The 27,688-nt window shown below is 38.8% G+C and overlaps 1 protein-coding gene across 1 annotated transcript; it reads right to left on the reverse strand.

Annotated features, from left to right (window-relative positions):
- Positions 1 to 489: 489 nt before the first annotated feature.
- Positions 490 to 26,176, reverse strand: LOC139450677 (uncharacterized). The gene is made up of 15 exons (XM_071232475.1): positions 25,882 to 26,176; positions 20,111 to 20,239; positions 16,213 to 16,392; positions 15,188 to 15,361; positions 13,600 to 14,807; positions 8,566 to 13,406; positions 8,151 to 8,213; positions 7,244 to 7,485; positions 6,198 to 6,268; positions 5,328 to 5,511; positions 5,166 to 5,208; positions 4,880 to 5,016; positions 3,890 to 3,982; positions 3,654 to 3,692; positions 490 to 2,338 (listed from the first exon to the last, which is right to left on the reverse strand). Exons 1-15 carry the CDS (start codon positions 26,032 to 26,034, stop codon positions 1,979 to 1,981), a joined length of 7,917 nt encoding a protein of 2,638 aa, XP_071088576.1. The 5' UTR covers positions 26,035 to 26,176; the 3' UTR covers positions 490 to 1,978.
- Positions 26,177 to 27,688: the final 1,512 nt, after the last annotated feature.

The following is a 27,688-nucleotide window of genomic DNA, read 5'->3' on the forward strand; positions in this document are numbered from 1 at the left end:
ATGAAACATGTTTGATCACCAGTAGTACGAATATATCAGCAAGACAGTTGCCTCATAGGACTGTTGTGCTTATGGGGGAACACTTGTGGAATGTTATTCCTAGGAGTGACCATGAACCAAATCCACCATGAAAACAACTGGTCTCAACATGGCTTCATCAAGTTACTGATATACTTGACGTCCATCACAATGTTTCTCTAGTTGGTCAAGGTAACATTTCTCCACCTATGATGTCTGCATTACTGGAGAACATGATATTTTGGCACCTGTTTGAGACTGCTACAGAGGTAGGGGGCAAAGATGGTCTTGTCCTTCAAGGTGCTGCAGGCTACATATGGGATCATATATAATATTGTGATATTCTCGAGAAACAACGTCTAAGAATATCTTTGATACATTCCAGTCAGCTAAACTAAACTAAACACATAACACCAAAAACAACAACAAACTGATTTAGTAAACTCAAAATTTATTTAATCTTGAGCTAGACACATCATTTAGACAGAAAATAAAAGTTATCTCATTCAATGTTCCACATTATAAAGATGGAATACAAGACGATGAACATACACTACTGACTATCACTTGTCAGAAGTCGAAATATATTATGAAAATACAAAACACTCACACTTTTGATTAAATTATTTGAGCTCCCAACCCCTTAAAGAATTCATACCCTGAATTTGAAAGATATGAGGTCTGTTTCAGTAATATGTTTCTTGCAATGGTCATGCTGATTTCTCCGCAAACAAAAGTTAAATATTAACATAACTCTGGAGTGAGCAAGTAATTATTGCTTTAGGATGCATCAGCAATTTGGCAGACATTGGTGAAGTGGAATTGGAATGTTTCTTCTAAGTCATGTAGCACTGTCATCACGTTATGTTTGTGACTAGAAAACATCAGAATAACTTCTTTCATTCATCAAACTTTCAAATGAGCACTCTCTATGAACTAATGATATAAAGTGGACCATTCAATAATTTGGTTTCAAAAGTAAAACAAGAACTCTGGAAAAAGTACAAAGTTTGAATAAATATAGGCAAATAAATTATCCAGACTTATTATTGAACTTTTCAAACCAAATGACACTGTCTGAGACAATAAAATATCAATTGTAAAAGAAAAAAATATTCATAAAACAAGTTGATAACAAAATGAATTTTGAATGAAGAGTAAAAAGTAATGTCATATTTGTACATGTCACCTTTTGAGTCCTTATATTCAATATCAGTTAAATCTGTGTTCCCAATTATGAACTGTGAATATTTAAACATCGCAGAATTGACAAAAATTTGCAGAAATGTATTTCTAGAATAAAACTAATTCCATGATCACACATTTGTATCTTATCCAAAAATATATTCAAGTGCTATAAGAGACATTCTGTAAAGAGACAAGACTACACTAGTGAGAAAAATGCCCTTCACACAGATCGCAGTCAATTCCATGAACACGCATACCTTACTGCACCAATGTTATTTTGCATAGACCTGCCGTGCAGTTACTGGAACTCACACTGGGTGATATCTGACCTAGACGTTGATTTGTACAAGCACCCCTATTCTAGATGATTCATTTTTACACATTTACAGTAGGAAACAAAAGATTCATGCACCATCTTTGGATTGAACAATAAGCACATTCTTCAGCACATCTACACAATGTACAATTGCAAGGTTTACATATCTACATATATACATTCACGTTTTATTGTATACACTCATGAAAGTACTGATTTGATTAAGCCTGTTTTCAGATGAGATCCAATGAAACACATGTACAGTCTGGGATGTCAAATCCCTCATCACGAACACCGTTTGGGATGTTAATCTCTTATCCCCAACACGGTCCAGTTGTACAAGGGTGAGTGAGTGAGTGAGTGAGTGAGTGAATGAGCTTTTTACACAGCTTTTTTTCAATTTTCCAGCAATATCACAGCAGGGAAACTATAAATAGACCATTGCACAAGAGGACCCTAATCTGTTGGTTCTTCCTTCACTACAGGAGGTGGGCTAGTTACAGGTGCATCAGCTGGGGTTTCTTCAGGTTCTTTGACTGGGGCTTCAACAGGCTCTTTTCCGATTGGCTCACTAGGCACTTGAGTTGCAGGTGTCACAGACTCCTCCTCCATGCTGATTGGCTCAGTTTTGACTGTGACTGAAGTGGGTGTGACTGTTGTGACTGTTGTGACTGGGGAGGAGACTGGGATTGGCTGGGTGGGAATGAGGGTAGGTGGTGATTTGGATGAGTCGGCTGTGACCGCCTGTATCTGTTGGACAAGAGGGTTTTCCTGGGAGGTGGTGGTTGGAGTGGGTGATGGTTCCAGTATTGTGCCCTAAAACAACGAAAGGTATAACAATAATGCATCTCTTCACAGCAATGTCTTGACTAAACTATAGATGATGAACTATTATCATTATATACAATTCAGGAATAGCTACCAATTGTTAATTCAAACTAGTCCACAGCTCACAAGTCCACTGGTGAAAAGAAACATCACCATCTTTCAGAGCAATAATTTGTCCTTCCAGATTTTTAGTACTCTTTGATAAGGGTTCATGTCTAACGTTGCCGTTTCTCACAGAGACAATGTGAATATTAATCTAAAACCTGCAATTTACCTTTTGTTCCCTAATATTTCATAACATACAACCCCCCAAAAGTTAAGGGCTAGCTGATTATTTCAAATGACTATAGTTCATCTGTCATGCCCTGACAGATAAACTCCATGCTCCATGACAGATAAACAATAGTACAGTCAAGTCCCGTTAATCCAACATTGTTGGTTGCATATGATTGTGTCGAATAAACGAAATTAGGTAGTATTAACATTCGTGATTCAAAATTGGACAACTATACAATACATAACGTTTCAAACATGTTGTAATAAAAAGAAAGAAAAAGAAAATATTCATATTGTGGTGTTACATTGTTAGCGGAATATGTTTTCTAATCATGCAACCTCTAAAGCTTAACACAAAACTACTCTTACAGACTGTATGATTGATTCAAAATACTTTTTAAAGCATAGTCTGGAATGGAAGATGCCAATTTGAAACTAGTGCCACAATGCTTAAGAAAGCTGCTTTCTTAGTAGCTAATGTCGACTTCCTGTTAGTAATTTGATTGGTTGGTAAAAGGTTGCGAAAGGGCTTTCTGACGTGACCTGTAATGGGATGTAATGTCCTCTGCAGTAGCGGGAACTTGTATCTGATTTATTTGAGGTAAACTAGGAATGTGATTCATCCTGTTTTCTTTATTTAAAGCATTAATTGTTCATTGTTAAGCAAGATTATCTCTGCAGCCGTTGAAATATGCAGCTACTCGCCAACTCACATGAGGCTGTGTACTCGCGGGCAGATGACCACGGAGAACGCCGATCACTGTGTCTGATTAACAAGACTGATTAATGAGCGATTTCAGCAATTCGTTGCAAATTAGGTGTTTCGGAGTGCGAGACGGTCGGATTAACAGGTCTAAATGGCACTGATTAGTCAGTTCCCATCATTTGTGTCGGATAAAGCCGATTGTCTGATTATCGAGTGTCGGATTAACGAGACTTGACTGTAATACAAAAGAATCAGGTGGTCTTCAACCTCTTATGAGTAGCAAAAGCAAACAGATATTAAAAGAACATTTTTTAAACCAACCTCTTCTCTTGCATCCTGGAAGCAAACAGGATGGTATGTCTGAAAATGAGAAAGACGATTCATTATTATTCTATAATCTACATATATTCTGCCAACTAATCATATTTCACATTAATATTTGAAGATATTGTTGATGAATGACTGCAATTTGTTTGTTTTTTAATGTTGATGAAACAGGTCAGGTAAGTTACTCATTGCCTAAAGTGTTACTCATTTCTGTAGCAGCCACTACCTACCTTCTTGTCAACTCGTACAGCATCACGCAGATGCCAATCTTCCGCTTCCTCGTTCCAGTACTGCTCAAATGGATCGTGACAAATGCAGCACACCTGAAACACATATACAACATCATTACATGTATAGTTCATGATTACATTCTTTGTGTGGTAGGATCACTTTGTTCTTCAAAAGTCAGCACAAAATCATATAGGCCAATAACACAAAACAAATCTTTTAATCTCTAATTAGAGAACTAGAAACCCAAATACACTATCCAAAATAAATCCCTTAATCTTTTAGTTACCGTACAGTTATTGTTTTTTTTAATAATGCTTCAGCCAGCAATTTGCAGGTACATGACAGCATCCTGTAAACAACCAGAGTCTGACTGATACTATAAGCAATCATTCCATGACCCGTATGAACCCACTCTCCTACCCAGAGTTCTATGCGGCCGGCAGCCAGCTAGCATAGTACCTCTGCCACAGGCCAGCGCCATGTGACGATTCGTCACATCTTTCACAGTCCATTCAAGATATTGCTTATGCTTTTCATCCGTTTAATGTTTGACAAGTCTACACATTTTCATAAAAAAATGTCAAAGAATGGTTAACTTTCATTGAGAAAGTATGCAAATACGTAAAAATCTACTTGTTTTTGCGTAGTTATCCTATGTTACATTGGTTGTACGGCTCCACGTGCTGTCATAGAAGCCCAGAGCTAGCGACACGGTCACTTTGATGCATAAATATATATTGTCATGCAACTCTCTGTCGCAGTTGTAGTAGCATATCTATATAGTTATGCAAAACAATATGTAAAGCGCCCCCAAATACTTGCTTAAGTCCGTTCTATACTGATTTCTGAAAAAGTGCGTTTGTTTACAAACAAGAGAAAAGTCCGGTCACGTGATATGCAAATTAGCCTGTGGCAGTGGTGTTATGCTGAGTCAGCACTGCGACGGAGTGTGGTATGAACCCTGACGAACACACATGAATGGTACTCACATCATCCTGCTCATTGCCTGTAGCCGGGGGGCAGCTGATGAAAGCCACACCTGGTGGGGGATTGAACCCAGACCCAACTGTTTCTGGAACGGTCTGTCCTTGACCTTGAAGCATCTTGTCAAATATCTGACTGTGAGCTGGAAAAAGAAACATTATCCATGAAAAGATCTTTGGAACTAACAGATTAGTCTCAATCTGTGAAAATGTTAACTTCATATGAAATGTTTTGACAGATATCAGACAACAATTCTCAAAAACATAAAAAAAAGTTCCTTGAAATGCTTACCTTTTTCTTCCAAATCTCCGAACTCTTCATATTGAATCCAATCCTGAAGAAAGAAATGATTATATTTGATTATCATACCCTTTGACATAAAACAAACAATATTATTACTAGGAACATATGCTGTACGTATGTGAATGACAAGAGTATTAAGTATCAACTTACGTTGGTTTTGTAGTACCAGTTTCTATTTCTTGCCACTTTGGTGTCATCTTTCCCGCGCTTGTTCTGTCTAAAGTGCCAGTCAAGATGCTCTCTGTACATATCCGTGTCCTCCATTCTGAACCGGGTACCACAAGATGAGCACTGGATGCCGTGATAGATTTTTTGAATGACTCCTTTGTAGAACCTGAAATCAAGAATACTTCTACTTATAGCATGTTTGCTATGTTGACTGTAATAGAATGTACTCACTCACATATGTCGGCTGGTGAAACCCATTCAAAATAGATGGTCTCATATTCATTCACATAACATGCCAATCTAATGTAGGACTTCATTGAAATTTTTTATACCAGAGTACTCAAATGAGGATGGCTTCAAACTGAGGTTACAGTGTCCTTTTCTGTATCAACTAATATCATGTTCCTTCACCCTGAAAACAGCAATTGTTTATTTGTTGTTTTAGGCTGCACTCAGACAAATTGCAGCTGTGTGACGGCAATCCGGGACAGAGAATCCAGTGATTGACATCATGAGCATTGGGATATGATGACATGCAATCAACCAAGTCACAGAACCTGACCAACGGATCCACTAAGTCGCCTTTTTTTTCCAAAGGGAACAGGAGCTGACACAATGAGTTAAATCTTGATAATTTACAGCTCATTTCGGACTAGTGGTTTATGTATAAGTAGATTATTGGTGGAAACATTCCCTATTTTCTTTCGTCTGTGGATTAATAGGCTCGTCATCCGTTCTAACATGCTTTCTGGCCCTTGTCAAATTTGTGCATACTAATGTGCATCAATTAGTTGTTTTTTAAATGATTAATGTTGATATTGCAACAAATTTAGAAATTAACTTGGAACATACTTTTTCATTGTGTCTGTCTTGGCCAGGACAATTTCTGGAATTTTATCATCCATGTCTCTGTTTTGTGATACCTGAAAGAGCATAAAATGTAAATATTAACAAAAAACAAATCAAATGACACCACTCTACATGATCAGTCAGCATCAAGCAGGAACGCGTACAGGTATGTTCCCCACATCTTGTCTCCAAAATAAGTGTAGCTGTGAACCACTGATCAACACCCTCTCCCCTAAAATTCATATCATCATTTCCAGGGGTGGTGAGGTGAAATGGGGTTTAACGTTGCGTCCATTAGTTCAGACTGATCCCATTTTATAGTGCTAGCCCACTGAGATACCATGCCACAGTTTAACGGCAGGGGATCAAACCCCGGACCTTCCTCTCTTGGGTGGACACTCTACCCAATCTCATTAAGGGTCACGTCAGGCCTACCTTGCGCAAACTTTGACCGACTGGAATGACCAATCAGAAGGCAGCTTTCTCGTGCTTTACGGCACTAATTTCAAATTGGCGACTATGTTTTTAAACATATTTTGACAAATTCTTGATTACAAATTTGAAACCTGAACAAAAAACCATTCTGGAATGGCTAATAGATGGTCTAGATTGTAAGGATTCAGTTGTTAAACCCTTAACTATCTTTCGGAATACCCCATGTTAAAGTTTTCGAGATTGCATGATTAGAAAACACATTCCGACTGTCACTTTCAAAATCTGGTAAGCGACGCACTGATTGGTCGGATGAAAGGTCGTTCTGACGTGACCCCTAATAGGATGTCTTCAAATCTTTGTTTAGCGGTAGCGAAAACTAAGGTCTGATTTTAATGAGATTGACACTCTACCACTAGACCACGAGGGCAGTCTTGTTTCCGGGGATTGGGACATAACCTTTGGACACTGAATACTAATTCCATGATCACATCAACCTTCAAACAAATATTCTCTCATTACCAAATACTTGAACATTCATTCTGAAAACAGACTAATCTAATCACGGAATTTAGCGACAACTATTCACCACAATACTGTTCACTTTAACAGCATACCTTTGAACGCCCCCCTCTGTCACTCTTCTCCCGTCTCTCATGCCTCTCATGCCTGTCATGTCTGTCGTGTCTCTCATGCCTTTTGTCAGATTTTTCTTTAACATCCTTCTTGTTGACGACAGATTCAGCAGGCTTGTCTTCAGTCTTCTCTCCCTGAGGTATGATACCAGCAGCCACCAGCTTTTGGAAGAGGGAACCAACATCTACAGAAGCAGGTTGTGCACTTGGAACTTGCATACCACCTGTGGACATAAAACCATGGAAGTGAGTGGTTGGGGTTTAGAATGCTCTTAGCAATATTCGAGCCAAGAATCGGCTTCACAAATTGTATGTATTTACAGGATTTATCTAGACCAGCTCAAAGGCCGGTATTCACCTCTACGTCTGCAGCAAATGTTCTTAAACATTCCCACTTAATGAAATAATTAACAACAAATTTTATGGCTTAGTAGAGGTTTTCCTTATTTCATGGAATGCTATCAAAATACAACATTAAAATACATCTGATTTTAAGGAAATAAGAATTTAAAAAAAATCCCTGACAGGGTCAACAGGGTGCTGAGCCAATGTTCTAACCACAAGGCTACCCCTACGCCTCCAGAAAACCACGCATCAGCATACTTATATAACTAAACTTAAGTCCATGAAAGTTAGAACTCTTTCGTATAAAGGAAATTTTACAAGCTTTGTGAAAGGAAGATCAAATTCAAACACAGTTTGCTATTATCACGTGAGAAGGTGAGTGCTGATATTCCAGCTAAAGCCGACACCAAGAATGGGCTTCACACATTGTACCCACTAAGGGAATTGAGACCAGGTCTTAAGCATGCCAGGCCAACGCCATAACCACTTGGCTACCCTACCACAAATACACTGATACAGAAAGCACAAAAACATATAACTTTACCTGCTCCTGGCAATAAGCTGCTCAAGACACTGGGCAATCCGAGACCCTGGCTCACTGGTGTACCTGCAATAGAAAACAACAATTACTAAAAAAAGAGAACATTCATAATTAATAATTACTTGTATGCATAAGTGTGAAATGGCAATTTAAGATGAAATTCAGCCATGTTGAACAGATAACTACTCCTTATTCAAGTAAATGTGCCAATGCGTACAGAAGATTGAATGAGGTTTTATGCAACGTCTAACTTGGCAATAACACAGTAACATATTCTACCTTACTAGAAATCAATCCTTGGTTGGCTGACCAACAGCAAAAGGCTACCCCAAAGCCAGCCAATTGAGTGCAATGAGTTTCTAAACAAGATGACTGATCCATTAAATTCCACAAAACAAAGAAAATGGTATCAACCAACCTTGCTGCATAAACATTCCTCCCTGTTGCATTGGCATCTGCTGAACTCCGCCCATCATCATTTGACCCTGCTGCATCTGCATCCCTCCTATCATGGACTGCATGCCGCCAATCATCTGGTTCTGCATCATCATTGGTCCACCTTGCATCACCATTCCACCCTGCATGCCTGGCATAGGTTGTGCTATCCCTGGCTGAGGCATCTGTTGACCTGGAATCATCGGTTGACCTGGCAGCATTGGTTGGGGGCCGTCTTGCATCATTGGCCTTGGACCACCTGGACCAAAATTCTGAGGACCCATGGGACCAGGTCCTTGCATCCGTTGACCTTGAGGGGTCATGTGAGCATGTCCATGAACACCCAATGATTTCACCATGGCATTCTCATATTCTATGGGCACTTCATCCATAATCTTCACATTGGGAGTAGGTCCCTCAAGACGAATAACATGTGGTGTGTGTCCTATCACGATTTCTCTTGGCACATTATCAAATTTAATCTCATACCTTTTTCCATTGATGATTACTTCATGAGCCGGACCACCAAATGCCAAGTAATGTGGCTTATATTTGATCCGAACTTTGTCTGCTTTGTCCATTGGTACAAGAAATCGATAGTCATCAATGATCATCTCTCTTGGGGGACCATCAAACCTAATTCCATGAGGTTTCCCATTGTATATAACAACTGGAATAGCCCTATCCAGGATCAAGTCACAAGACTGTCCATCAATCAAGATCTGCCGAGGAGGGGCATCAAACCTAATCTCATGAATAACATTATCAATTAGAAGTTGTCTTGGAGGTCCCCCATATGTCCCCTTTTCAAGGCGGTCTACAAGAATCATCATGTCTCTGCCATCTATTTGGAATCCTCGTGGTTTGCCATCAATTACGATATTTCTTGGTGGGGCATCAATCCTTAGCTCATGCTGAGTTCCATCTAGCCAAACAGGCTTTGGCAAACCATTAAAATAGACAGTGTATGTTTTCTGATCAAATTCTATCTGCTTAATAGGTTCTCCAAATTTATAGTACAATATTCCATTTATCAGTATTGCTCTCTGAATCGGATCAGCATAAATTTCCATAAAGGATCCCTTCATTTTTAGTTTCTTTGGCTTGTTCCCAATTTTAATCTCGTAAGCTCTGCCATCAATAACAAACTCCTCCCTAGCTTCAAGTTGCTGAAATCCTTTCATAGCTTGCCAACGAGGATCTTGGTATGACTCGTGCCTACGTGAACCACCTTGATTAGAACCTCTGCCACGTCGTTCCCATCGATCAGGAAACCGATCATCTTGGGGACCATCCCTGAAATTGTCATCTCGTCTGGAATATCGACCTTGACGATTATCATGGTGACGTCTAGATCCAGGTCTATCCCTATCTTCAAATTCAGGTCGAGATCTTGGGCCTCTTTGATCAAAATCAGATCTTGGTCCTCTAAGGTCTTGATCAAGATTCTGAGATCTTTCTCTTGGATGAGTTTCAAAGTCTCTTGGTTGTGGCATATCTTCCCTAGGTTCAAACCTGTCTGGTCTTTCATTTGGTCTTGGTGGCCCACGAAAGTCTAAGTCTTGGGGTGGTACCCTCTGATCCAGATCTTGTGGTGGACCAATGTGATCAAAGTCCCTAGGTGGACCTTGTTGGTCAAATTCCCTCACTGGTCCTCTTACGTCAAAATCTCTTGGAGGGCCACGACTATCAAAGGTTCTTATTGGACCTCTGGGATCTATGTCGAGTGGTGGGCCCCTTGTGTCTATGTCGACTGGTGGTCCTCTTGTATCTATGTCGCGTGGTGGACCTCTTGTATCAATGTCTCGAGGTGGGCCTCTTGGGTCAATGTCCCGAGGTGGGCCTCTAGGATCAATGTCTCGAGGTGGTCCTCTTGGATCTATGTCTCGAGGTGGGCCTCTTGGATCAATGTCTCGAGGTGGGCCTCTTGGATCAATGTCTCGAGGTGGGCCTCTTGGATCAATGTCTCGAGGTGGGCCTCTTGGATCAATGTCTCGAGGTGGGCCTCTTGGATCAATGTCTCGAGGTGGGCCTCTTGGATCTATGTCTCGAAGTGGGCCTCTTGGATCAATGTCTCGTGGTGGGCCCCTTGGATCAATGTCTCGAGGAGGGCCTCTTGGATCAATGTCTCTTGGCGGACCTCTTGGATCTATGTCTCGTGGTGGGCCTCTTGGATCAATGTCTCGTGGTGGGCCTCTTGGATCAATGTCTCGTGGGCCTCTTGGGTCAATGTCTCGTGGTGGGCCTCTGGGATCCATGTCTCGCAGTAAACCTCTGGAATCCATGTCCCTTAGTGGGCCTCTGGGATCAATGTCTCTTGGTGGACCTCTCGGATCTATATCGCGCAGAGGACCTCTTGGGTCAATGTCTAGCAGTGGGCCACGAGAATCCATGCTTCGTGGTTGGTCTCGGGGATCAATGTCCCTAGGGATTCCCCTGTGATCAATATTCCTAAGAGGGCCACGGTTATCAAAATCTTGTTGTGGGCCTCTGTGATCAAAGTCTTTAGGCAATGATCTTTGTCTGAGATCACGATCTCCAAAATCACTAGGAGGACCATGTCTGAAGTGAGGGTCTTCACGAGGAATACGAGGGGGACTGTGTCTCATGTGCCTTGCATCAACATCCATCGGGTGCATTTCTAGATGCCTTGGCGGCATGGATCGATCATCAACATCCATCTGGCGACCAGGTCTTTTTATGGGAGATTCCAGGAGCGGAGGTGGTCTCATATCCATGTCACCAGGAGTTGGAAGTAGAGGTTGCCGTGGTACCCTTTTCCGGATGTCGGTGTCAACTGGCTGTTCAGAGCTGGCAACTAAACTTTGTGGTTTCTTTTCAACCTCCCTCGAAGATTTCTTACGAACATCAATATCACCCTTTGGCTTCTTTCGAACATCTACATCTTTAGTTTTTTCAGCATCCTTAGACGGTGAAACTTTGATTGTAGCATCTTTGACTGGTTTCTGGCGATCATCAACATCACCAACAGGCTTTTGAGTTTTCATCTTTTCTGGTGATTTCTGCCTACTATCAGTGTCGCATGGTTGCTCAACAGTCAGCTTAGATGGCTCTTCAACCTCAGCAGGTGGCTTTTGCCTGATGTCAACATCAACTAGGGCTGATCTTTGGCCTATATCACTTGACAAATGTTGTCTAATGTCCACATCATTTGAAGATTTCTGACGAATATCAACAGATTGCTTAGCCTGTACTTTCTGCCTTGTTTCAAGATTGGTTAGCACTTTGGATCTAATATCAACATCAGTTGGTGGTTTCTGACGAATATCAACATCAGTTGGTGGCTTCTGACGAACATCAACATCAGCTGCTGATTTCTGACGAATGTCGACATCAGCTGCTGAATTCTGATGAATAACAACATCAGCTGCTGGTTTCTGATGATTATTAACATCGACTGCTGGTTTCTGACGAATATCAACATCGACTGCTGGTTTCTGACGAATATCAACATCAGCTGCTGGTTTCTGACGAATATCAACATCGACTGCTGGTTTCTGACGAATATCAACATCGACTGCTGGTTTCTGACGAATATCAACATCAACTGCTGGTTTCTGACGAATATCAACATCGACTGCTGGTTTCTGACGAATATCAACATCAGCTGCTGGTTTCTGACGAATATCAACATCAGCTGCTGGTTTCTGACGAATATCAACATCAACTGCTGGTTTCTGACGAATATCAACATCAACTGCTGGTTTCTGACGAATATCAACATCAGCTGCTGGTTTCTGACGAATATCAACATCAGCTGCTGGTTTCTGACGAATATCAACATCAGCTGCTGGTGTCTGACGAATATCAACATCTCCTTGAGAAGTCTCCTTCTCGGCAAGACCTTTCCTCTCATCAACATCCGTCGTTCTCTTCCGAGGGTCTCTCCTTGGCATTTTTTGTCGAATGTCAACATCCATAGGATCCTGCTTTGTCTGCCTATTGACAATGTCACTTGGAATTGGTTTCCTTGCATCTACATCAGTGAACTGTTTCCTTTTGAGATCAAGATCTGCAAGTAGCTTCTTGCGAATGTCTGTGTCACTAGGCACTGGCTTCCTTGAATTGGTGTCACCATGTTTCCTTTTATTATCCAGGTCTGAAAGAAGTTGTTTACGGATATCAATGTCACTCTGAGGTTGCTGATCAACCTCAAAGGCAGGTCTTTTCCTTATGTCAACATCCAGAGAAGTATCTTTCCTTATGTCGATATCACCTCCAGTTTGTCTCCTATCAACATCCATCAAAGATTTCTCAACAGAATCTTTGGAAGGTCTCCTATGGTCAACATCTTCACTTGTACCAAGTGGAAGATCAGCAGATTCATTCTTTACTGAACTAACACACACATCTTGCACTATTTTCTCTCTTGCCTCTCTTGCAGCTACTCTTGGGTCAACTCTGGTTTGTTTCTGCCTGATTCTCTGAATGTCAAAAACCTGACTAAGTTGCTTCAGGAGATCTTGATGCTGTTCATGAGAGAGAGTACCTGCCTGCAATTGCCTCTCTGCTTGGATGAGGATTTCCTGTTGTTTGTCCAACTGGAGTTCCAATGGAATGGACACATTGGTAGTTAGATCGGCTGGTGGCATTGGTGGTGGTCTCATTTTAATATTTGGAGACTTAATTCTGCGTAAATCGACATCTTGCATATGGTCATCCTCCCTGGATTTCCTTCTCTCTAGTTCTCCTGCATATTCATCTGGCCGACTAGTCTTGTACTTCAACCAGCCATCATGGACAGGAGATTTCAGTGGAGCTCCAGCAAATCTGTAGTCTATATCTTCACCTCCAAACAGGTTTCTGTAATCCAAAAAGAATATGTTACACATATGATAAAAAACTGAAGGGGAGATTGTGAATTAGACATACGGTTTGTGTTGACTTTCTACAGTCCAATTATCATAAGGAATAAAATATGAATCAAGAAGGCCATACATGTTCATGTCAAGAGCTATCTTATTGTAAGTTAGATGTTATTCAAATATAAACTTACTCAGATGATTCCACCTCCCCAGGGCCTGTATCAGTGCGAGGACGCTTAGAATCAGGAGGGCCAGTTTGCCTCATACCTATTGACCTTTCGTCAACATCCATTTCAGGAGCTTCTCTCTTCACACTAAGTGTATTCAGTTTGGGAGTTCGCACATCAAAGTCCTTTGGTAAGATCTGGTCTAATGGCATAGTTGGAGGCAAAGGCAAATCTGGCAATGTCTTCATTTGATGATCAGGTTCTTTCTTTACTTCAATTTTCTTGTGAGATTTCTGGATTCTATCCTTTTCCCTTCTTTGAGGTGATCTTGATCTTCTGGGAGACCTCTCAAATTCATCTTTACTCCCTCTCCTGCCTCGTACCATTTCATGTCTTGGTCGGTCTTTCTCACCATTTCTTTGTCGGAACCCTCTTCCAGTTCGAGTCATGCGTCCAAATCGATCCTCATCTTCATCTTCATTTGCATTTCTGTGAAAATTTTGCCTTTTGAATCTAGCATATTCTTCATCAGATGACCTTCGTTCTTCCTGTTCTCTTATTTTAGACTTAGTGTCCTTATCCTTACTCACAATTCTGTCTTTCCTTGGACTGATACTCCTACTCTTTCTGGAACTTTTGGCTTCTCTCTCTTTGGATTTTTCTCTGGGGTCAGACTTTGGCGATTTTTTCTTAGTGTCTTTTGAGGGCTCCTTTAATTTCTCTCTAGAGCTCCTAGTATCTTTCTTTGGTGATTTTGATGTGCTATCTTTCTTCTCAGATTTTTTGGAGTCACTCAGCTCTGTCTGTTCTTTCTTATCGGGAGATGGCTTTTTAGATGATGATGAATCTTTCTTGACATCTTTTGAATATTTGTCTTTCCTACTGTCCTGTTTTTGAGACGGTATCTTGGCTCCAGTGCCTACATTCGGATCAATATTAGGAGCTGGGGTACCTGCAGCTGGCTGACTTCCCATTAGCACATTGCTCAAAGCAGCAACAACATTAGTGTTCTGCAAGACAGCCAAGTTCCCCCCAGTGGATGGGGGTGCTGTACTTGGAACCTGTCTGGCATCTCGGGCTGCTTTCCTTGGATCTCTAGAAGAGAGTCTAGGATCTCTTGGGCCACTGCTTGCTGACTTAGAAGGAATTGGAGGCACAGGATCAGGAATAGGCATGCTGGGCGTGGTGGATCCATGATTTTTCTTTTGTTCGGCATGATATTTCTGTTCAAGCTGGAAGGCAAAACATCAAATTTAGTTTTGGATTAACAAGATAGATGAACAAAGTCTGATAGAAAAGAGACATTAGTTGGTAAATACATGACTGTTTAAGACTAATCAGATTCATGTTCCAGTAAGCATTCTAATAGTTACGTTCGACAGGAGAAAGTACAGACTGACTTTAAATGTGAATCAATAAGTATTGCTGTACACATCAACAAAAGTGTACAGCTGTTTGCAAACCAACCAAAGAGAACAGAATAGGATTGATATGTTTTTAAAGCAAACTTTCGGACAGTTTGACATTCACCAATTCACAGACACATGTCCAAAATATCCAACAATTCCCTCTGTATTGTCTTATGGATTCTATACCTAGGCCTTCATCTCACCTGTTTCTTTTGTTCCTCTAACTTGGCCCTAGTTTCAGCCAATTCTAGTTCCAATTTAAGCTTCTGCAATTCTTGTTCCTTGGCTTGCAGTTGTTGCCTCATCAATTCCTCTGCATCATCCATGGGAGGGGGAGAAGGGGCAGGAGGAGAGAATCGAGCCTTATCCTCTGCACTCTGTGAACCAAATTGAGGTATGTATTTAATGTCTATATGTCAATGTATGTGGAGTATGTCATGTATTTATTTAGAACTATAATCATATTGTTAAAATATGTTCTGCATCCATCAGAATTAACATTTTGTAAATTTAAACAGAATGTGTGTGTAATGAACTTATCACCAACCACAAATATGTACGCATCAATGTTCAAAATTATACCCAAAAATCAAGGGGTCCTTGTTTTTCCCAAATGTTAAAAGTTGAGTCCCCTGAATCTACTACTATAGGAGCAAATCTCAAGGGAACCCCCCTTAATTTTGAACACTCTGCAAGTCACATCACACAGGTTGTGGACATGTACCGACATATTGATATATGTGTTGTGTATATCAATAGAATAGGGGGCGAGTCGCTTCATTTTCACTTAGCTCTTGAAAATGTGCTTTAGAAGTACTGGAATCACATTTAATGCTAATTTATTATTTCTCGGTGCAAAGAACAGTTTGTGGCAAGAAATGATGATTTTACATAATAAACTCCCTAAAGGTCCCGAGCAAGTTCAGGGAAAATATTCCAAATATGGCTCCACCAGACCAAATAATTGAGTCAAACCATCTCTTTTATATATTATAAACAAACTCAGGCTTAAAATATATGCATATAGAACCGGATTGTTCAGGACATTTTAGACGTCTATCACAAAAAAAAATGTTCTAGTTAGCCTAAAGTGTTGCAATAATACGACTATTGATAATTAGACAATGAGAGTGAGTATTTGTGTGATAAAGCCACACTTTTCATGGCCCTGCCTTTAAGATTAAGATGTTAACACTGTGTTCCATGTGATGTGTGTGTCAAAATTTACCTGTACAAGAAACTTTGGGTTTACATGTATATTTCCTTGCTCTGGAGCCTGAGCTGTGATAGGCCATGCTGGATCCATCATATTTACACGTACATCGATAGCATACAGTCTCTTGTTGGGGAATATATCTTTCCATGTTTGTCTCAGCTTGAAGAGCGACTGACGCGTCTTTTCATCTACCTGCATTCCAACAGATTCAAAAACATACATAATCAAAGAAACCAAAGACTCAAAGAAATCCACAATGCTCAACATCAGGTTTCATACCATTGACCAGTACCATCTTTTTCAGGATTGCCGATGACAGAAAACAAACCTGGAATTCTGCATATGGACAGCCAGTTCGGTTTCACCATTCACTCTAAATGTTATAATTAGTAACTGGTGTTGAAACGCCATCTTGTGACCAAGAAGCTATTTCAATACCTCATGCTTATGACAAGCAATGTGTTTCAAGTGAATACGGCCTGAATTAACATTAATAGGAATCTTACTCCTATTTCTCCTTTGTATTTATGTGCATATGTTGGTGTCATAAGGTTCACAGCATGTGTGTTCATGTAAAAAAAACCCAGGTTGCCATCTTCTTTGTTGGATATTTCATGTTTGTCTTGTCTCCAGCTGGTATGTGTGGACACTATCATATCACTCATGGTACTAAGTGTAAAAACCTTCAAGTGGAGTCACACGTCCTGCTGTGGGATCCACAGCAGGCAACAGCGCTCCTGTTCAGCTTCCTTGCCTCACAAAATTCTAATATACATAGTCATGAATGAAACACACCATATGATAGGGGCATCATCAACTGGAAATTTTAGTATTGATATATTGACTCAAAAGTATCATGATATAGCAATTAACAAAACAATTAGATCTAGTTATTCTGTGTGTTAAGATAAAAATTACTTATGCAGACCTGAAGGTAATTGATTTAATGGAAAATATGAATTAGGCTGATCCATTGAATGTTAAGATTGTATTTTCTATCTTCTTCTAGTCCATCTTAACCATAGTAAGAGTGAAAATCTCCATGTTTATTTGGCAGTGAATTATTAATTTAACATCACTATTTCTACATTTGTCTCGACACAGAAATTTAGACACACTGATATTGTGATATCCAATGACATCCCCACCATAAGTTTAATGCCTCAAGATTTACATTACATTGGAGGAAAGCAGAAAATGGACAATAAACATTGTACCAATGTGGGGTATCAAACCCAAGTCTTCAGGATGACAAGCAATTGCCTTAACAACTAACTACAAAAGTTAGCATTTGGGTTCAAAGACACCTTGTACAATATTCTCTCATATAACAGGGTGTTTCCTTATTGTGAAGGAAAGCCCCAAATGATCCAAGTCTTGAACATTTACTGCTCAGGTAAAACCCACCGGCACCGACATAACTTGTATATTAGAAATTAATTTCTCATGTTTAAATGTAGAAAATCTGAAACTGTGCTTTTCTTAAAGGTAATGTAAGCTTTCAAACATATTACACAATGCTTTAATAATGAATCAACAAAACTATAATTAGCTATTATGTAATTTGTAGTGGTCTGGCATTCAAACAATTGCACGTTTTTTTATACTTTTTCTGTAGACATTTTTCAAATAAAGTAGTAAAACCAATTATGAAAACCATACAAGGGTTAAATCTGTCCGTGATTGCGAGGAAGAGAACAAACTTGGTTCAAATGTCAGCGATGCTAAGTTTTGTTAACAATAGTTACTAAGCAAGCATACACCCCTTTAACAAAATGTCACTGCTGTACTCTGTAAAAAAGATTTTTAACATAACAGACTCGTGAATGTTTGGTCATTTTTTTTTGGGGGGGGGGGGGGGGGGGGAGAGAGAGAATGCCTATTAAAATTACTACCAGATTGGTCTAGATGATGGTGATGGAGGAAAGTGTTTCATACGATGAATACGGCAAGTCAAATCACTGATTAGGTTTTGAAATTGCATATAAAAGACAATATGAAGCGGAAAAATGAAACATTAGCGCTGCATTAAGTGGCCTCTGTCAAAAGCATTCAAGCTATCACAGCTAGTATAACATTTTTCATGAAGACAATGTTAAGACTGAATGTACAAGGTTTCAGAGTGAATGAGTGGTTGAGTATGGTTTTACGCTGCTTTTAGCAATATTCCAGCAATATCACGGCAGGGGACACCAGAAATGGGCTCAAAGTTTCATAAGCCATTCTGAGCACATGTTGGTGTCCTGAAAGCGCAGACTTCAAGTCCACTATTCATTACATTTGACGTCACACTAATGCTGAAGTTGATTCTGAGCCAGAAATTCACTGGCAGTTCTGAACGTGCATTCCATAAGCAGGTACACCAGACAACAGGTCATTATGCAAAATGATACAGAAATGGATGAACCATAACACGGTTTAAGTTGGAGAAATCACTCAAATCTGTCGATTCCAGAGGAATCAACTTGCCCTTTCCATTACAAAATCAACTGCATCAGTGTAACACCTGAGAAGTACCCAAGTCCAGTCTGTGACTTAAGACTTCCGTATCTACTAGCACGAATTTGTCTTTGTGTCCTCATTACATTTTAATCCCAATTTGGACTATTAGCTTGGCATACAAGACAGAAAGAAATTTAACAAGTTTCTGATTAGTGTCTACTAAAATACCAGCTGATCACGTGTAACAGTGGCCCCTGAAAACCAGCAGAAATGCACCAACTACTTTAAGTTCTTATCCTTCATCACGAGTTGTATACATAATCAATACAATCTTGAACTTGAACTCAAACTCCTTCCAAATTGTAACTACATGGTTCAGATAAGAAATGATAAATCAATAAGTGTATGATTAATATGTAATTCAGATTTTAAATTTGTAAGTGCATGATCAATATGGTGAATGAGTAAGTATGATTTTGCGTCACTTTTAGCAATATTCCAGCAATATCATGGTGGGGGACACCAGATATTGGCTTCACACATTGTACCCATGTCGGGAATCGAACCCGGGTCTTCTGCGTGACGAGCGAACGCTTTAACCACTAGGCTACCCGACTGCCCCTTCACGATCAATATGGGAACCAGTTTTTACCTATTCTGATCCAAGAAGGACTTTGTGTTCAGATTTCTAAGAATTAACACAAACACAACCACGGACAATCATTTTATTCTACAGCAGATCCCTGAAGGTACCCGGCTGGCACTGTTTGGGCTACTGTGTAATGTGAGCAGGATGCTGAATCTATGAAAAGAGATCAATGTATTTGTCAAATATTGACTAGTTCTAAATATCAATAATAAATGAATTTATAATTAAAAAACTATTTTTGTATCAAAATAGCAATCTGAATTAATTCTGTTGAATTCAAGTAAGATGTTTATGAATTTTCCTTGGGATAATAAAGATTTCTAATAAAATTACATCATTCTCAATTTTTCCAATGATCTCCTTTCATAGACCGTAGTGTAGAAATATTTCACTGATAGATTGTACCATGAACAAATCTTGCATCTGGTACTTCGCACTCACTTGAAGGTCCCTTTCAAATCATCTAGTCATATAATCACGAGGCTGACAATCTGTCTGCCAACTCCGTGTTCATGGTTGAACACCTCAACTGTTGTGTTGAACACCCAGTTCTAGGATGAAAGATCCCACAATGGTATGAAATGATATTTGCATTGTGGAAATTCAACTTCACAACTTATTGCAATAGCCTTTATTAGTATATTACACATTATCAATACACAGTCTATAGCATATTGTTCACTCCCTTTTGCAGATCATCAGTTTCTTAATGCAAAAAATAGTTACGGAAACCTTTGAAATAAGAGACATTTAATTGTAAGCTTAACCCATTTTTGCGCGATTTTAGAAGAAAAAAAAGGATTCAGGTAATGTGCTGACCTCTTCAAATACCCCACAAAAAGTCTGGGTAATATTTTGTGATAATTGCTTTGGATAGAGAGATGATGGCAGGTTCTTGATAATTGAGTCTATCAGATACATTGTGGGCAGCTTGTGTGAAGACTTCACCTGTGAAAGACATGAAATTAAAACATTAAAGTTACATCCCAATACAAACACTCCACCTCTACTACGCCATCTGCCAAGACAGACTTGCCATACTTACAGAGCTGCATCCATTGCTTTTAGTTTTACAAGAGCAACCTTGTTACCCGACCGCATTCAAGTCAACCTTTACTGGGGCCAGGGTAACATTGTCACTCTGATAAAACAAAGCAGATACTTACAAAAGGCTGGCAGGAAACGGGACTAGTGACGACAATTCAGGACAGAAGTTCCCCACCATCATTCATGTCAGCAACTGAGACTGCAGCATGTTCTGGATACAGGAGTAGATACAGGAGTAGAGACAGGACTGGTCGGAACTACAGCCATCTTCAACAGCAGTCTTCAGCAGCAGGAACAGCAACAGCAATGAGGACAGCATGGGCAGAAACTGGACCCCCGTCAGTCACCATCTTCATAGACAATATACACAACCAATCTTCTTTCAGCTTCTGATGACCACCAATGCCATCTCTGCACTGAGTGCAACGTTCTTTTTGAGCGCTTTTGTCACAATTTGACCCTAAGATGATATATATCTAAAGCTGGTGCTTCTACACTGTTTTCCGGACAGTGGATATGACAAGTGGAAGAATTCAACAGATTTCCAGAAATTTACAAATTATATATATAGATCTGTCCATCCTCATTTATCCAGCATATTTAGATCTCCATTTTATCATAATCACACAGGACCCACAAGCAACCATATCTTTGTTTAAGTGCATTGTGGATAACAACACAAAGCCAGAACACTCAAATTACGTGGTTCTTTGTTGCTTAACGCCGCACTCAGCAATATTCCAGCTATATGACAGTGGTCTGTAAATAATAGAATCTGGACCAGACAATGCAGGGATTGACACCATGAGCATCGCTCCACGTAATTGGAATACGATGACATGCATCAACCAAGTCAGCCCCATCCCGCTAGTTGCCTCTTACAAGTATGATGGTAGGAAGCAACAACATAACCAATACTTGAATCGCTTATTTCGTGCCATTTCAAATACAACTGGGACGCATAAGGACTGTAGTCTTCTGATCACATTAAATATATTAGAGGGTCAACACTTCACAAACAAAGTTTGGTGGTGAATGGATCCAGAGTATATATCTGATCAGAATGGAGATGATACACTGGATAATGAAGGAGGATATCCACCAAAAACTGACAGGTTGAAAAGTGTTAAAATCTTCCAAGTCCATCCATGAGACGCTTCCCTTTGAGGGATGCTATTTGCCTTCATAAGAAACACAACCTTGAAACAACACATTCCATCTGTTTAACATCCATGTTTAAAGAAGACAAATCTTACATTCAGAATTATCAGCAAGTACATGTGTATTACATTCAAAGTTGTGTTCCCATGCAGCAATCGAAGCAACCAAGTGCTGTCATAAATCACAAACTCTGCATCAATGAAAAGAATCATTGGCTATGTACTTTGTTGATCATTTCAGATAAAAAAACCTTTATACAGTTCACAAATGTTACCATATTCACACAAAACCAGTGACAATACAGTCTTATAGTTAGAAGACATTTCAATAATTGAAATGATTTTCAGCTTAGGTTTTGATACCTGTTACTAGTTTTTGATTTTAAAATACATGTAAATGCAGACTTTAAGATTAATGACAGCCTCAGCCTGTAGGACTAAACCTAAGTCAAATGTTGGAAACACCAAACGAGTCATTAACAAAAAACATATTTCACAGTTTTGTTTTTCTTTCACAACCTTACAACTTCACTATAAAAATTATTTCTACAAACATGACTCTTTAGGTGTAGCTTCAAATGACCTAAGTCATCCAATGAATGAAAATACATTTGACGTTTGTATACCTTATTCATTCTTAACTTATAATGAAGCCTAAACAAAACAAAGCATTAACAGGATACAAACATCAAGATGTATAAGCATTTTGAAGTTAAACTGGAAGGAGATTGACAATGCTGGATTCAATTTAATTTCCATTTGCTGTGTATAGGAACAGTTTCTTGTATGAATCATTCAGAAAAGATGAAAACTTGTCTAATTTCTATTAAAGTCTGAATCAAGCATTGTCTACAATTTATAACAAACACATGTATCAGCACTGTTTATTGTACCAAAAGTTTACAGAAGAATGGATATTAGAAATGAAGTTGCCATCACCGTCAGAGAGGGCTGAATCTACCACCAAGAGTCCATGCATATGTATATGTGCAGCATTAGGTCATCAAATTCTGCACCCGTGTTCTTACATAACCCATTAGAAATTTTAAATACACTAGTGTCATCGGATGTAGAATCATGACAATATCTGACAAAGTACTCAACGAAAGAAGGCATGAATGTTTGTCAGTTTGGATTTGTCATATCCTAGCTTGAGTATAGGTTGATTTACACCAACCTATTTCGAAACATTGATGAAACGCGAATATTTTTTCCATTTGACCTACATAAGTGATTGATATACTATTTGACAACTATTTCAGCGTCTTATGTTCTTCTTGTCTATATCTCTTTCAGGATAAATGCTACAGATTTGAGGTGTGCATAATCATGACAGGAACTGGATGTAACTGTTCAAGTTGATTTGGGTAAAGAAATCCATAGAGATGTATCAGAGATAGCAGTACATCATGCTAAGTGAAGAAGGAAGGCATCAGTCATTTTGCTAAAAGGTAGAATCTTTAAATGTCGCAGTTCGAAGCATACAAAGTCATGTTTGGGATGTTGAAATGAATCTGCTCAATCGTCGCCAATTTCAGGCAATCTTGGAAGCTTGTGCAATGTGGGAATATGATGTGAATATGGCATCTATCAAAGCTGATCACAGGAATCGATGTCGGAGGATTGATGCTACTTTTGCTATGTGACAGAAATCTTCAGATGAAAGAAAATCATATGCAGACTTAAAGTCATTATCCAAACACAAATGTGAAGAACTGACAAATGTTGACACGATTTCACTCATAACCAAGACACTAAGATGATAGGTCCATATTTGAAACTCTGCGCTGATGTTTCTTTTAGAAGTTAAAATTAATTTCTTGGTTAGAACTAATAAGACTTGGTTCTCGAGTCAAAAATGCATCAGACAACATACCTGCTGAGCCATCATGACAGCAGCGTTAGAAATTGGCACTAGTCCTAAAGTCCTTGCCAAACTGCCCAATGATAAAGGTATCATGAGGACTAGTAGAAATCTGCCATTTTTAAGGGTTTTGCAATATGTTATCATTATAAGGACTAGTGGACGAAAACTGTTAGTTTATAACCCTGGAAAGAATCTAATTTTTGATATTTGAAAATGAAATCGGGTAGGACCAGCCTGCCCCAAATTTCCGATGTCTTCAGCCTAATTGTCAAAAAGGGTCAAATTGTGCATGTCAGGACAGGTGTTTCATATACTTTCAAATTTAAACTTTACCTCGAATATATTAGGGGCACAATTACTCTTAAGTTGACTTTTAACCAGGTAAATTATTCACTCTGGCAAAAACTCTAAGTCAAGGGCTAGAGAGACATTGTTCCATATCTCTTTGCACTGTGTTTTACAGGGTTCCCACAGATCTGAAACATTTTGTATTTTTAACATTTGGAACACTGTCTTTTCATAATATATCAATTAAATCACACACAAAAATAAATACCTGAACTAATATGTTTCTGTAACAGGTGTAAAAATGTAAGCAATCAAAAGACAGGGTAAGACTACCAGATGTTGCCCTTGCCAAAAAATACACATTGAAATTGCGTCCCCTTTTTGAATATTACCCCAAAATAAATTTGGTGGGGGGAAACATACGGCCCTTTTTCCGAAGACTGCTTTAGTCAAATTAGACTAATGTATTGACAAAGTAAAAACAACAGCCACAGATTGTAAATTATTTTAAGTATATTCTATCCAAATCTAAAATCCCCTGACCAGTAAACATTCCAGCCCGGTGGGAACCCTGTTACCAGGAACACATGTCAAATATCAGAGATATAATTTCTCAAATATTAGCTGGGTATGCCCCCAGCAGGGTCATGTAGGTGATACCAGGATTCACAGTAATACCCTGTTTTGTCAAGTCATAAAAGCTATAGGCAATACTTGCAACACTAAATTGTTGCAACATACAGTTCATGAGAATGGTTCTGCATTACTGACATTATCACGTAGTACAATTATGACATTATCAATTGAGGCTTACTTATAAGGCCTGTCAGGTTGTACAAGTAATCACCATTCAGTTGCTTCAATCAGGTCAAGGTTGAAAGTTAAAAAAGAGAGACAAATTATTCTAAAAACAAGCCAGAGCGAGGAGAATATTTTGCTGATTTAGAATGAGATAATGTACTTGTTAGGGACCAGTTCAAAAGTTTGATGTTGGATAAAAAACTTAATTCCTTTAGTTTTGAGAAGCACTCTTCCCTTCCCTCCTAATACTGTTGTGAAAATGGAATCATCGACCAAAAGCTTTTGAGATCACAAGCCCAAACATGTCTATTGGTACAATCATCAACAGATTTTAGTGCTCATAACTTGAAAATTAGCTGAACTTACTAGACAGAAAGCTAAATTACTAGACTCACTTTGGTCTAGTGGGTTAGGCTGAATGGAAAAGATTCAAGAACACTAATTTCTGCGATGACAATGGTAATTTCAATAAAAATACCAAGAAAGCTCATACTTCACAACAACTTGCAAAAAAAAAGATTTTTTTTCTCTGAAATGATCATGTAACTGGCAATGTAAAGATACTCTATACAAATTTTAAAAGAAAGGACAATTTCTTTCAATGTTGAATGTAACAGATTGTGACAAAGCTTAAAAATAAATGGAGATTTTGATGTTCCCTATTTCAAATTCACAAAAGGAGAACAAATGTCCCTTGCAACATCTGACTGTATACATTAGCTGAGTAATCATTGATAATGCCACATTGTACGTATTTGTAAAGCAGATCAATTCTGCATGAAACTCCATCATTAAGACAACAGATAATAAACAACAATGTGTAAATCACTGTCTTTATTTATTTATGATATTGAAAATAAAATCTCTGAAATCAAATAATGCCTTATGTACACAATAAAGGAAAGGAATGTTGCATCAAATTTGTAAAATCATTGATACCAGATGTATATTTAATAATCAAATTAAATTAAATTTATGTTAAAGGGAATGAAAGGCAATACCATCACCTTTTCCAAAACATGAAATTACGAATATTGCATGAGTGTTTACCTAAAAAGACTACTCCAGAACCATGTGGAAGCATAACATATTGCTACCAACTTACAACTTCTGATCAAGTTATGAGTTGGGCTGGTTCAGCTTGTCACTTGCATACAAGAAAACGTTACCGCGTGTTTCAGTTTGAAAGTTAAATTCATAAATTTCGAAGAATCCAAATGGTTTACCCTGCTACGTATTAATATAGGTCTATTTATACGAAACATATGCCTAACCACGTGATGATATTCGTCATGTGGCCTAGTTTTTCGGAAAAACAGACGCCATTTTGTAAAACAACGACTACATTTTCAAATATATAGCGTGTCATTTTCCTTACGAAATAAATACGTAAATGTTATCATCAAAAATAAGAAATTCGTTTGAACCTGTTCAATGTGTTGTTCGATAACTTGAACGATCTGTGGTGCATACTGCTCGTGATCTTCCGCCAGCATCGTCAGCATGTTGATCAGCGGTTTGCTGTTGAAGGTCAGATCTTGAAGAGACGAACTGTAACTTTCTACTATATCTTCGGCCATGGTTAAAGGTGTGTCCGGGAATACTTAGGTTACAAACAAATTACAAAATGTACATATGACTTACAACTTAGCATTCTACAACTTAACAGCTAACATACTGTCGGACAGCGTTCCCATCCGATGTCCGACAAGTGCTGCCCTGAAATGCTCAACGTTTCTAACAACATCGTTGGTTGGGTGAGAACACAAATCAAATACGAATCACAACAGTGCTTAGAAATCGCTTCGGGATATTACAGAAGTATCCAATCATGGCCGACTTTACAAAAACGACCTCATGACGTCATCCACATCCTATTTACTTCCTTCAACTGTGATGTCGACAAACTCCACGTCTTATGTTATCGTGTCAGCAATGAGTATAATTCTGTTGTAAGGTTATTGCTCATAGGTGTTGGTCTATATAGTTTGACACAAACAAAATTCCGGGGTAGACTGTGAGCTTTGAAGAGATTGAAGGGTAAATATAGCTGAAATCGATTAAGATTTACTGCAAAACACATCTAATTTGCTTGGTGGAAAATAGTGCTTTCTGTCGCAGTGTTGTGATTGAGAAGGATATAGCTTGTGTGAATGTGAGTTTAGTTATACTGTTGATATGGATATTGCCACACTCATTTTATGTGTTGTATGAATTACTGAAATAGAGCGTAAGTATTGCTTGTTCAGATTGTGATAATTAGGAATTTGGGTGAAGACTTTGATTAAAACTAGGGCATAAATGATATCTATATTTTTATAATGAAATCCCTATTTTCTTTAATATTTATGTATTGGTTGAAAAGCTATTTCATTCAGACAGTGAATGATCAAGTATTATAATCTGATCTGAAGTAGGTGTCTGTGTAACAACATCCTCAATCCAGTCAACCATACTGAGGTAAAGGTCTACACAGTAGACAATGTCAAATTAGGTTAAAGTCGCAATGTATGCTTTCAGTAAGGACAGCCAGTTATGATCAGAAGGCACTTGCTCCTAGGACATGGATTATTAGACAAATAAGTGATGCTTTAATGAGGATTGATCGTTTTCAGATACAGTGAAAAGTATGGCTGCAATTTATACAAATGTTTAATACATATATGATATGATTGATCTGAATTGGTTTATATATTGAGGGTATTTCGTAATTAGGTGTATTTCTTTGGGTTTTATCAATAATGAAATAATTAAAATCTTCCTGGTACAGTTGGCCTCACTCAAATATGTCAAGTACAAACTGCTATTCATCACTGGGTTACTTCCTGTCACTGTGATGAGCCTCGTTCTATAATTGCAAATGGCTTTGAGCCTCTCGACTACAAATTTGTTACCAACAAAAAGGAAAAGTCAACATATGTCACTATTTTGCTCTTGAAACAATGAAGGGCAGTTTGAAAGTGATAGAAAACATCGTTAATGGCAACATATTGCAATATTATACATATCACAATACAGATCTAATTATCGCAATATTTTGCAATCCAGTAATCGAGCCCTAGTTGAAAGTCTTAGCATTTGATAGGGATGACTTTTCTATTATGTATGTACTTAGGGTATCCTATATACTTATTGAATGAGGGGTGGTCAGGTAGCCTAGTGGTTAATGCATTCACCGAGGACCCGGGTTTGATCCCGGCATGGGTACAATGTGTGAAGCCCATTTCTGGTGTC

Source organism: Haliotis cracherodii, unplaced genomic scaffold (assembly GCF_022045235.1).
Source record: "Haliotis cracherodii isolate W230 unplaced genomic scaffold, xgHalCrac1.p SCAF_8, whole genome shotgun sequence".
Lineage (NCBI taxonomy): Eukaryota > Metazoa > Mollusca > Gastropoda > Lepetellida > Haliotidae > Haliotis > Haliotis cracherodii.

Excerpts from the sequence above, each read along its gene's own strand:
- LOC139450677 (XM_071232475.1), bottom strand. The coding sequence starts at position 26,034 with ATGGCCGAAGATATAGTAGAAAGTTACAGTTCGTCTCTTCAAGATCTG. Across the intron at positions 13,407-13,599 it reads GGGGAGGTGGAATCATCTGA|AAACCTGTTTGGAGGTGAAG; the intron begins GTAAGTTTATAT and ends TTTGGATTACAG. Across the intron at positions 6,269-7,243 it reads ACAGAGGGGGGCGTTCAAAG|GTATCACAAAACAGAGACAT; the intron begins GTATGCTGTTAA and ends ATGCTCTTTCAG.